A 13,281-nucleotide genomic window follows, 5' to 3' on the forward strand; every position below is an offset into this window, starting at 1 on the left:
ACTATCACAGGTTGCTCCAAGCCCCATCTAACCTGGCCTTGAACACTTCCAGGAATGGGGCACCCCCAGCTTCTGGGCAACCTGTGCCAGTGCTTCATGACCCTCACATGGAAGAATTTGATGACACCTAGCCTAATCCAATGTAATCTAATCTAATCTACCTTCTTTCTGGTTAAAGCCGTTACCCCTTGTCCTCTCAGTACATGCCATTGTAAAATCGATGTGTTCTCTCTTCATAGCACACTTCAGTGGAACTGGAAAAGAGTATTGAGTCACCTGTAAGCATGCTTAGCATTGCAGCTACTCCATGGATGCTGAACTCATCCTCGACCTAACAATGAAGCATAAAGAAACCTTTTCAAACACTCTTTTCATACGTTTGCCCAAAGGAATTTCTAGATAATCTTTAATTTATTAGAAAAATATTGGTACATTGTAATGAATGATTTCATGTAGCAGTTTCTTTAGTTTCAGGGTAGTTGCAGAGTACAGCTGATAAGAGGTAACATTAGGAAAATAGGCATGTAATCAGAGAACAGGAAGGTATTTCCTTCTGTCTGTTGAAAGAGTGTTTAAAACATCTGTTTCCTGCTGTTTTGTTGGAACCAGTGTGTTTTCAGTACCAGTGTATTTGGCTTAGTTTAACCTAAGTATTAGTATAACAAGTCAGTGCATATTTAGATGACAATTAAAAGCTCTGAAAGGTGAGTTAAACTGAGCATTGTTCAAATAGTCTTTTTAATTTTTCTTTTTTCTTCCTTCCCTAGGTCTTTTGACATTTATAAATTGTGCCTATGTTAAATGGGGCACACGTGTGCAGGATGTATTTACTTACGCTAAAGTCCTTGCTCTTATCGCCATCATCATCGCCGGACTTGTTCAAATCTGCCAGGGTAAGCTTGTAAAATTGTAGCAAAGGTTTGTGCTTATCAATTAAGCTGAGTGACTGATCTAAGGACTGTGAACTACCTCTCTATGTTTTAGGAAATGCCTCAGTAAAAAAAGTATAATACAGCCACCTTGAAGATACCCATAATACCAGTGTTAGGCATTATCATGATACTGTGTCATGAGATATCCATCTTATCTCAGTTGACTTTGAACTTGGTGAAAGAAAGTAATTGACTACTCAGCAATGTTGTGTTATTTACGGCCTGCAGTATAGAATTAAAAAGGAAGTGAAAACAGCAATACACAGAGGCAGCAAAATACAGTGGGAGTGGTGAAAGTTACAAATTTCTCTAAGGCACATCTCTACTTTACTGTGAGTTCAGTTGAATATTCTTTTTACAAAATGAATGTGCAGCCTGAAAGTGTCTGAACTTAAGGCACAAATATGCTAAGAATATGTGGGTAGATTTGTGAAGCTACAGCTCTGTTTTTGCTCAAAGCCTGAGTTCTGTTATAGCTGTTGAGAATTAGAAAGTCTGTGTGTGTTGGGCATTGTGCCTTCAAGTTGTGCCTAAGAGAAATTCTGGACTTAGTTTTGTTCTTAGCCCTTCCTTTGGGAAGAATTTTTTGGTGTGTTAGCATAAGAAAACTATCCTGCTTTCAAAGCTGCCATGAAGGGCTGTCTTTCCCTGGCAATCAGACAATTTATATCCTTTGCTCTAACTGGTTATTGTGGAAAGCTTGTGAGCAAGATAATTACTGTGAACCAATCAAGAATAGGCATATGTGAGCACCAGCTTTAGTGCTTAGCACATCTGCCCATCCCTTGTTTTGTAGATACCAAGCTTGTTCACATCTGATTTCCTTGACATTGTCTCCATTTTCTGTTCCTAACTCAGCAGTTACTCCACCTGTGTCTGTGCCGAGGGAGTAGCAATGTCTGATTGGGATAAAAAGTAGAAAAGAAAAATAAGTAAAGGTATTTTAGAGACTTGAAATATTACAGTTTTAGTGGAGTATAAACACTTCAGGATGCATAGTATAGGGCACGTTTTTTAGTTGCACAATAACTTGCCTTTCTGTTTTGGTGGTTTTGTGTGTGTTTATAGAGAGAGTCTGAATATTAAACTGTGATTGATGAACTTGTCTTGACTTGCTTACAGTCAAATGATGGCAAAAGTTTTCACAAATACTGGTCCAAAAACCACACATACATTTTAGCTTAGGAAGATTTTATCTTAACAGGAATATTTTATAATCAGTTAATTTTTCTCAGTTTTCTATTATTACTAGCAAAACCTTAAACATCCCTGTAGGTGTTTGTGTTTGTCATAGTCATCTAAGTCACTTGTAATATTTGTTTTCTGCATAGGCAAAATGTTTGAAAATTTAAAAGGATATAGAAGAATTGAGTGGGTTATTTTCTAAATAGATATATGTTATAAACCCCCACACTTAACCTGAGTACTGTCATTGCCATTTGTTTATAGCTTAGTCTGGACTTAATGTTCCTGAAGTTCTTGTGCTACTGTGGACAAACCAGGTGTTTAATTCTAGAATGGTATCATACACCAGAATAATTCATAGTAGTTTTAAATGCCATGCTTATTCTCATGGCTAAAACTTGGAGAAGAATTGGAAAAAAGTTCTTAATAAGCAGATTTGAAGGAATTAGGGTTTCTGAGGTGTTTTTGTAATTGTGTGGCACATGGAATAATACTAGTTACTGTATTTTATTATCCTGTCCTTCATTGCATCTTTTCCACACAGGACACACATGGCACTTTAAGAACTCTTTTGAGGGATCCTCTACTGATATTGGAGAAATCTCCCTTGCATTATATTCTGCCTTGTTTTCTTACTCTGGTTGGGATACACTCAATTATGTAACAGAAGAAATCAAAAACCCAGAAAGGTAAATGATTTGAGCTTTCTAAATGGGGATGCTTCCCAGGTTGCTGGGTTTGTGGCTGTTATTCACTAATAAATTATGAGGTTATACAGAAATGAGTAGAACTGCTCTACTGGTGAGGCTGTGGATGGCCACCAGCAAAGATTTACTAAACTCCATTAAAAGTGAAAAAGAAATTAAAACACAAAAACCATTAAGTGCAGATGATTGCAGGATGCTGTATTCAATGCTAGGTAAGCTTTCAGTTCACGATGCTGATGCTGTTACAATTTATTATAATAGGTGTCATTGTTGCAGTGGAACCTAAATGTGGTCTGTGTTTACCTGTGCAATCATTCTGATTTCATATTTAAGAATATTCATATTTTCCATGAATTTATACTCTAAAAGTGTAAACTTCAAATTCCAGCTTTCTGCATTGACAGTTCTTGGGAATAATGAGGTATTCCGGGCTTCTACAAAATTACTACAAGAATTACATATTTTTCATGTTCACTTGATTGGTAGTGCCTTTATGCTTGCCCACCCAAAAGTTGCAATCCACAAATTATGTTTGACATCGTCCCTTGGCATTAATCTTGGTTGATGCAAAGTCCTTAAAATGCTATTTCAGATTTTTGTTACCTTGTGTAATATTTCTGAATTAAATTCACAGTTTTCTGCTTCTTTGGATTTCATGGGTCTCTTACTATGAGTGTGCTACCTGAAAGAAGAGTCAGAACTCCCAGTTACTAATTTACTGATTTATATGGAGGATTGTGGGCTATGTTTGTTTTTCTGCTTCCATGGCAGCAGACAGAAACAGCTGGACTTCTGGGCCTCAGGAAGTTTTTGAGGAAACTTTCAAAGTTTCAGTCAGACTGATAATTTTTATGCTTTGGGGTTTTGGTTTTTTTGGAGGTTTTTTTGTTGTTGTTATTAAAAACAATGTTCATGGCAAACACACATCACTGTCATCCTGCTGTGTTTGATTTCAAACTGGGCAAATGCGAGAGTAACACTCTCAATTCTGCTTCCCCTTTTGAAATGTTTGAATATTCCTGTAATGTTTGAGGGAAGAACAAGACTGAGAAAAGCCAAAGCCTGACATTAAAAATATGTTTCTGTGGAGCTGCACACTCAGGGCTGTGAGTTTATCTCACAGTTAACTCTTACCTACTCACATCTAAAGGTTAGCAGTTTCCTGTTACTCTTGGCATGTGTATAGCTTTCTAGACATGTGTTTGCTAGCAGGGTACACCACATGCTGGGGCTCATAGCTGTTCAGCAATTCTGGATCTGCATCTCTGTTGGGCAGCCCAATTAGTTTGTTCTCTGCAGTGATGAGTGCAGATGTGAAGAACAGGGGTTTGGTTTAATAAATCTTCCTGCATAAGTTCCAGAAGTAAATGCTGAAAGAACTGCCCCATTCCCCAGGGAGAAGGAGTGCAGAACCTCAGAGCTCTGCCTCTTTGGGTTATAGATATGGTAATTAACATGGACATTAGGAAATCATTTAAAGCATGTAAGTTTGAAGGCTGTTACTACAGAGGTGGAAACCTTGAAGTTAGAGTGTTTGAAGAGCAGTTGCAGAGAATCCCTTCTTACACATAATTTAGCTTCTAAGTTACTATAAAAATCAGATTTTTTTTCCAGTCTTCTATATTAGGATTTTTAGTTATAAAAGAAACCAAACTCTGATTCCAGAGATACCTTTTTTGAAATCTTTATGCTGTCTCATTACTTTTCTCTGTATTGTAAATGATACAAATAAATAACTTTAATGTGTTACTAATGTAATTTTTCTTTTTCTGCAGTTATGGGTTTTGGAGTTTTGGTGGTTTTTTTTGTCTTACAGGAACTTGCCCCTGGCTATTGCAGTGTCTATGCCAATTGTGACTATTATCTATATTATGACCAATATAGCTTACTATACAGTGCTGGATGCTCATGCTGTTCTCGCTAGTGATGCTGTGGCAGTGGTAAGTTGACCAAGTGTTACAAGTGAGTGTTTGAGATGCTTAAAAAATCATTGTAAGGATATGAGCAAAAACTACATTCTCTGGGTGATGAAACAGAATTTTATCCTCAGTGAAATCTTTAAGAAGACTTAGAGCATTGTATTCAGTGGATGAATGAAGAAAGAAGGTGAGAATTAAGCTATTCAAAAAAATCTGATGAAAATGAGGCACTTTCATCTGCTCAGATATTCTACATGTGATACAAGATACAGATTGCTTATTGCCCTTTATGTAGTTGGTGCAAATTGGTGTAGGTTGAAAATTACATCCATTAATTTTTAAAGAAACATGGTGGTAATATTGCTACATTTTAGAGTCTCTGGTGTAATCAAGCAGCAGTTACATTTCAGCCTCCTTGTTGCTATTTTGGGAAGAAGTGAAGTGGCTTTCTCCTTTTCAGTGAAGAGGCTTTGAAGGGACCGGAGTGAAGCTATTTCCGGTTTCTGAATGGACTGCAAGTTCTGAGTAAAAGAAGTATGAATGGATCTTTCCAGATCACATTGTGTGCTGTTTTTCTTGGTGGCTGTGAGGCAAAAGAAATCATACCAAGGGGTTATATGGGAAAAGAAATTATAAAATGCCCTCCTTTTACGACACAGTTGGCTTCATGTGCTATAGCCCTAGTGTTGGGGCTAAGAAATGGATTTTTTGAAGCTTTTTTGTTGAAGAAATTTAAAGGATACTGCAACAGCCAGCTTAAAAGTTCTGCAAATGCTCTTCAGATGGTTGCTGATCGTGTCAAATCACTCACTTTTTCAGTGATTCCTGTCAGAGTTTCACAGTTGACTTCTGTTTTACCTCCTTATGGAAACCATTACAATCTCTGCTATTAACTTTTATGGAGATGAAAATTACTCTGTAGCACAAACACAAATAAAGAAGAGCAGACATTTTACCTCATCTTTCACTATTACTGAACAACCTTTTTTATGTTGTTTGAGACTACTATTGTGTTTTTTGTCTGTGAAAGTGGCAGCTGGCTCCACAAGCACTTTCTGGGCTGTTTTTTCTCCTGACGGGAAGCATACTGGCTGCCAGTGCACAGCTTGGTACCTGCTTCCTGTGTTTGGTCATGCCTGTGGGTCTTGATTGAGTTCCTACTCAATCAAGGTAGTATTTGGCAGCTTACTTCTTTTACTTGGAAGAGCTAAAACTGGTTGAAGCAAACAGTTGTCCTGCATAGCCAGCTGTCATCTTTCTTGGAGCTGTACAACTTTGTCAGCAAACTGAGGATAAAGAGGATGACTTCAATTGCATCTTTGAATATCACCCTGTGAGTCCAATGTAGATCCATCCGTTCACCCTGGTGCTCTCATATTCTAGAGCAAGCTTGCTCTGCTTTGCCATGCTCCCTCAATGAACTGGAACATGGGAGGCTGCGTGTTTTAGCTGTTTTATTCTTCTTTGGTGTATTTAATAAATGTTGAGTATCTTTTTTCTAACTGAATTCAGACAGAAATTTTTAAGTTCTTCTTAGACCTTTTGGGTATTACTTCTCTTCCTTCATTGCCTTCACTGGCTTCTTTTCTGAAAAGGAAAATCTGCTTGTCCTTACCCATCAGGGTCATGTTCCTCTTCTTTGCTTGCAAAGGCACTTCCCATTAAGGTTTCTTTGGATGAAGAGCACATTCCATACCTTCAAACTGAAGAACTCTCCATTAGGGGCAGGCAGTTGCTTTTAGAGGGAGAGTTGTTCATAAGTTATTTTCCTTCTTTCTTGGAGCTGTACTTCACTGCCTGTGCAACACCCCTGATGGCAGCTGCATGGAAGTTCTCTGGCTTTGGAGACCAAGCTGAAAAGCTGAACTGAACTTGAGAATGCTGTATTATATTTTCAGTATGAGATAGGTAAGAGACTTGGGAAACACTGAACCATTGCTCTACAGCTAGCTATGAGAGATACTGAGAAGAGGATAAACACCTAAGAAGGTTTAGATCAAATATCTTCAGCACCTCCATGAAAATATAAATGGAATGTTTTACTGTTGGAGCTGACATTGGAAATTTTAATATGGGATGTACAGAAGAGACAATTTACATTAAAGTAGGAATGCAGTGTATTAATGCAGCAGAGTAGTGCTGGTTCTCTTGCCATAAGATTGTATTCAGTGACCTAAAAATGAAGTGGGAGTTTTAAACTGGTCTTCTTACTCCAGTGGTACCTTTTCTCCCAGTATAGGGGTTGCCAATAATACAGCGAGAGAATTATGTCTGTTTGAGTAGAATTGATCAACAGCATGGTAATTGAAACAAGAATTACAGGAGACACATTTAAATTGTTTTCTTTTGCACCTTTACAATTTTCTGGGTTTGGTTGAAGGGCACTCTTTCATCTAATATATGTGACATTAAATCTAATTTGGGGAGAGATGTCATACAGTATCCTAACAATGTAATCTATGGCAGTGGGAGAAAACGTCTGCTCAGGTGCTTTTTTTTTGCATGTGCAGCTTCCTGATTGCCATAAATCAAGTTTGTTTCTGTTAGGCAATAGCACCTTATAGTCCTCAGAAGCTCAAAATTAAGAAAACATATTGTAGTTCTGACTGCCATATCTTCCTCTAATGTGTGAATGTATTTATTCTTCACCTCAAGAGAAATTTCAAAGCAGAATTAATTGTGTTTCCAAAATACCAGTCAGATTGCTCATATATATCCCCTTACTGCTCTATATGATTTTCATGTCAGAATGTTAATAGAACTTGGTCTGGAAAAGTTCCTGGGGAATAGGATTGAAATGAGTTTCATGAAGAGGCTCTGTAGATGCCTTTTAAACTTTCCTAATAGAAACACCTGATAATCCTTGGGTATTTTTTTTTGGTATAAGTTTCTTATTTATGTTAGGCTACATTCTCTTTGCATTTCTCCATTTGTCCCTCCAATCAATACTGTGTGCTGCTTTGCCAGCCTCACATGTGCTTGTGGCTCCATATGCTCTCAGTGTAGTCTGACATTTCTTGTGTGCCTTTAAGTACACTTCTAATGTGCAGCTAAGTGTGATGAAACAGTTCTCATCTTGTGATTTGCAATATGAATGTGGGTCTTGCTACTCATCTGTGTGCCTGAATTACTGAGTGTGAGGCAACGTCCTGTGTATTTTGCTGTGGCAGCTCTTGATGCTGGAATTTCTGCTGCTTTTAGTTCAACCTGTTTGTACAGAACTGTTGTTTGGACCTTTAAAAGGACAAAAAAGTGTTCTTGCAAACCATTCACAACTTACCAGCTGATGATCATGAGATCAAACTAACCCAAGACAAAAATAAAATGTAGTTTATTCAGTCATTCATGCCTTGAAACAAAGCTGTAATTCAGTTTTTGACCATTCTTCTGGGAGTAATGTAACATTTTCGTTATGATTAAATAAGGGCAGTTCAGCTGAGAAGTGCATGGCTGGAAAGCCTCTTCCTTCATTATTATTCCCTGATGTTTGAAAAAAAAAAAAGAATCAAAACTAAAGGGAACAATTCCAGCTGCCTGTCCTACAGTGTGCATGTATCCATGTATACCTTACATATTCAATGGATGGGAGGGCATAAAGGAACTGTATCTGTAATTGCAAGGGTTACATCAGCACTTCTCTGAATTCTCTGTTTCCAAGCTCTTAGAAGCAGTTATAATTCAAGTCTGGACTACAGGATTTGTCAGACTATAGCAGAGATGACAATTTAATCTCTTAATCCTTCTTGCTCTTTAGACTTTCTCAGAAGAATCCTGAGATGATATCCATCCTCATAGTGGTGGCTTTCTCCTGTTATGGTGGACTAAATGTTTCTGCTTATAGCTCCCTCCAGGTAGGCTCCTCTGTCATCCTCCACATACCTTTGTGAATGCTCTATTCTTTCCTCCATTGCCAGCTCATTTGTTTTTATAAATGCACTTTACAACTCCCAGAAGTAGTGGTAGTTAAAGTAGAACTGGTGAGGAGCTCAGCTCAAAGCCCAGATCTGGCTCATTTCTGGAGGATCCAGGATTTTACAGTTGTGGTTTTAGCAGAAAGCAACCACTAACTCTTCTACTTTTCCCTCCCCCTTTCCCTTCTTGGTGCAGTGCACTCAGTGTGCATGCTTGATAACTTGATTTTGTGTTGTACTTTCCTCTACCCTGCCTTCTTATGCAAAATAATCCTCTGATATGCTTGCAGTGAATGTTTCTTGTGGCTGCTTTTACTTAGACTTCAGTAACTCTTTTAGCAAGAAATGCTGTGGAGATCTTTGGGTTTGTCTTGTTCATAAGAGACTATAGCTGAGCTTTGAAGAAGACATTTCTTGGCATCTGTTAAAGGGAGGGTATTGAAGGATTTATAAATTTGTACTCAAGTGTCTGAGTAGTAGTAATGAACTTGGCTGATTTTTGTTATAAATAAAGGTGAAACCCTGTCAGAAAACACCTGCCTAAAGGCAGGTGGGTCTTTATGTTCATGTTATTATCAATAGATAGATTAGGCAAACTTCAGGTACCTTTCAACTTTGTTTTCCTGAAAGATCATTTTGCAAGCAGATAGATCTGCTTGGCAAACCACGCTGAACTTTTTTTAGATGATTCTCATTTAAAATAGTCTTTTGTATTGCCTCACCAAGTTTAGCTCTTGAAGTTTCTCTACCTCTTGCTCTGTGAGGAATCCCAACTACAGCATTAGAATGTACATTGGAAATGACAGTGTTTGGTAGATGTTGTCACTACATTACTCTCTTTGTGGAAGAGTCTGACTTGTACAGCTCTAGGGAAATCACTTATTTAGGCTTTGAGCTGGATCAACAGTTGATGTAGAACATAGCCTGCCTCCAGAATACATTGAATCTGTAGCATTTTGGTCTGTATATAGTTTGTGGGTTTTACTGTTTATATGAATTAAATGTTTTCCAAGATGCATGGAACAGTATTAGCATCTCCTAGAACAATTAGATACAAATTACAGGATGGAAATAGCCTTTGAGTTAGTCCTGCACCTGTCACTCACACTGGCCCATTTCCAGATGTTTCAAAAGGAAATAGAAAATGTTTGCAAAGAACATCTTTGGGGGGAAAGACTTTCTCCAAATGGTACAACAGCTAATTTGCATCTTTCAGCATAAGATTGTATTAATAGGTTTTTTTCTCTCTTCTTTAGCTTCAGCTGTTAATATTACTTATCTAAATGCTTATCCTTTAGGCAATTTTACTAAACATCTTAATTCTCTAACATCTTGTTCTGTAGCTTAACTTTATATATTAAAACAAAAAAATCCTCCAGGAGTTTTGTGTCCGGTAATTTCACTTATTGTTTGGCTTCAGAAATCAGCAGTTCAGGTTTAAATATTCCTTTAAAATATTACAACAATTGCTTACTAGAGTTTTCTTCTTGTCCTCATTCTTGTTCTGGAGGAGCTGTCTTAATTCATTGACTGGATCATAACAAATTACATTTTGCTTCAGGGGACTGGGTTTCTCAGCTGCATTTAGATGCAATAAGGCACTTTGGGTTCTAGGAATTATTCATTCCTGAGCAGCAGAAATCTTTTATATACAATAATGTAAATTATTAGTTGCATTTTCAGTTGGCTGGAAATGTAATCCATGGTATACAGAACACATTTCTAATGGCGTTGCCTTTTGCTAAATTGATGTTCTGATTTCAGCATGAAGTAGATACCTACATGGACTAGCTCTTTTATACTTATGTTATTTTTTATAATATCTGTAGGAATCTGTATGCATTTTTCCACCCTGTTGAAGCTCCATTTTGAGGGAAGCTGTGCTAAGATGGATAAACTAAAATAGCTCAGGAAGAGAAGTGCCTTTCTGAGAACCAGGGAGACACAGCTGATGCATCGACGCTGAGCCTTTAGGCAAGGTTCCCTTGAAGTGATTATGTGGTTTTGCACTGTCCTCTAGCAGCAGGAAATCCTGTCTGCCTTTGGGGCTCAACTAAACTACACAAAGGGATAGAATAAATTCTGCTTTTTAGTGTTAAGGATGGAACACAGCAGATTGGATTCTGACCCATAACCTGGATAATGTGATGGGCAAAGCAATTTTTAGGCTTTTTTGACCTACAAAAACATCTAAGAAAACAGATTGTAGTGCACTGCTATTGATGATCTAGTTCCTGGAGTAACTAAATCAAAATTTGACCACTGTTGAATAGAGATAACTTCATATGGTACAGATAAAGGGCAGTTCTGAGTGTTTATCACCTTTGACTGAGCTCCTTAGCTCATAAATGTTATGATGAAGACCAATACATTGAAGAGGAGGACAAGGGCGTTTAAAAATACTGAAATACTATAAACTGAAGAAAATTTTTATAATAGACAGACCTGCAGAAAGCTGACTTACTATCTATGCTTTTTATGTCTGAAGATCTTGAAATTTATAAAGCAAGGAGAGATAAGAAAGTGATTCAGAGAAAGGTTCATAAAAGATTTAGATTGCTGCTTGCTAAGATGTAAAATGTTCAAATCTTTGTTTGAATACTACTTATACATGAGTATGTACCTTTCTGTTTCCTTAAATAGCGACTTCATGCTGTCTAATGTAGACATGATTCTTTTGCTACTATGACTGTTACTTTGCTTCTGTAAAAGAAATGATGGAATTGATTTAGTTAGGTATAGGTAGGCTTGGGATGGGTAGGAAGGCTTCCACCATGTCCTCTGAATACAAATGAGGGCATTTCTGCCTAACTTCATGCTAGTGTCCAGATATGTACAATGCTCAGACCAGGATGGGAGGTGGGATTCCTGTCAGTCTGCATTAACTAAATTTCTTCATGTTTCAGGTATGTTGTCTGATACTTTAGGTCTCTCTGCCTTTTTTCTCCTCCAGGAGGTTGAACGGAATAGACCAGGACAGTATATTGCAAATTATTGTGCGTTTTTGTTTTAGATCCAAGATTGCTGGCAATCAGTGGCTCTTACCACTTGCTGTGAAACTTTGATGCTCCTGACTTCTTGGTTTCAGAGCTCTACCATGGACAGTCAGCACAGTTTCTTGCAGTATTGTCTAGCAGCATCAAGTATTGAACAATTGATAAGATCACTTGCTCTGTTACTTGCCAAGTTGTGAGCGTAGAGTCCAGAGGCCCTGCCAGTGGAGCTAATGAAAAAGATGCTGCTTAGGAAACTGAAAAAAAAAAAGGGAAATTAAAGTAGAGTCCTAGAATAGAATCTGTCAACAGTAGCTGTGATGTTGGCAGTGGTTATTCACTGCAATATGGCACTTCCCTTTTGGTTAGGTAATATTTTTAGTAATCCAGAGAATATTCACTTGTGTTCTGTAGGTCATTTAGATAATAAAATTTATTAGGATTGGGAAGAAAATTCTCAAAACATTTTCTTTTCCCTTGTGAGCAGAAAATATGAGTTCAGATGCTTGACTAAAGAAGTTTGTGCTTATTTAGAATCCATAAATAAATAAGACAGCTGTGTGATTTTTTTTGTGCTGCATTATGGACTATCCTAACTATGTTACTATGTTTCCATACAAGTGTATTACAAAAGCTCTGATGTCATTGTTTTACATATGTTTTTTTGCAGATATTTTCATGTTTCCTTTTCTTTTCCCTTTCATCAGACATTTGCTGACAGGATATTTGGTATGTTCAGCTGGACAATTCCCATTGCTGTAGCCTTTTCTTGCTTTGGTGGACTTAATGCTTCAATTCTAGCATCATCAAGGTACTGCATGTCTCTTTCAGTTTGACAAATGTTCATAAGTCTTTTTACATGTTACTGTTATGTTATCTATTATCAGAGAGGCAAAAATACTTTTTAAACACAACCTATAATGAATAGCCACAATAAAACCACAGATCTAAATAAACGTCTGTGTGTCCGTACATACATCCTTAACACTGCCTTGTTTCCCCAAAGCATTCCTGAGTGTATGCAGAGCATAATTCTAAGAGCAAATGAATTTTGTCTGTGTGGTGAGTCCTCAGGCCTTCCGATTGTTTGCATTACCTTCCATTGTAATTGATAGAATAATTCTAGCAAGGTTTTGTTTTTAAATGTATTTATCTAAAACTTACGGACCTTTTAAAATCACTATTTTAAAACTTTGTACTTGGAAAAACCTTAAAAAACTTGCTACTGCTATGAAGCTACAATCAGAAAACTTAGGATACTGTATAGAACCTTTTCTTTGAGCACTGATTGTGGATGTAACTAGCAAAAGTTTTAAACAGATTTATTCAGGCATTTTAATATTCTTCCTATCCATTGAATGAATTTGCAATGCCTCTACTGAGAAGAAATATGATCATTTGGTGAAGCAGTCAATATAGAACAGTTGGTAATAAAATTGTGTGTTTGTTTTTTGAGCATGTGGTTGAGTGACATCGTTTTAGGGACTTGGCAATCCCTTCTGGTTGGCATTGAAAACTATTCTTCCATAAGCTGGAATGATTTCAGTGCTAGCTTTTAGAATTTTGTGAAACAATAGAAATTTGTTTCAGTTACTGGAGATACTGCCTATTTTACCTGTAGGAGGATTTTTTTT

At 37.3% G+C, this 13,281-nt stretch overlaps 1 protein-coding gene across 4 annotated transcripts in view; it reads left to right on the plus strand.

The window, feature by feature from the left end:
• The window catches only part of SLC7A6 (solute carrier family 7 member 6), a 36,803-nt gene that overhangs the window by 19,431 nt on the left and 4,091 nt on the right, over nt 1–13,281 (plus strand). For all 4 annotated transcript variants that reach the window (XM_084215453.1, XM_084215451.1, XM_084215450.1 and 1 more), the window contains 4 exons: nt 768–893; nt 2,662–2,806; nt 4,641–4,764; nt 12,355–12,458. In XM_084215453.1, the coding sequence (XP_084071579.1) occupies nt 768–893; nt 2,662–2,806; nt 4,641–4,764; nt 12,355–12,458 (499 nt within the window). The remainder of the gene's footprint in view (nt 1–767; nt 894–2,661; nt 2,807–4,640; nt 4,765–12,354; nt 12,459–13,281) is intronic.

This window comes from Fringilla coelebs (assembly GCF_963513975.1).
Source record: "Fringilla coelebs genome assembly, chromosome: 14".
Classification (NCBI taxonomy): Eukaryota; Metazoa; Chordata; class Aves; order Passeriformes; family Fringillidae; genus Fringilla; species Fringilla coelebs.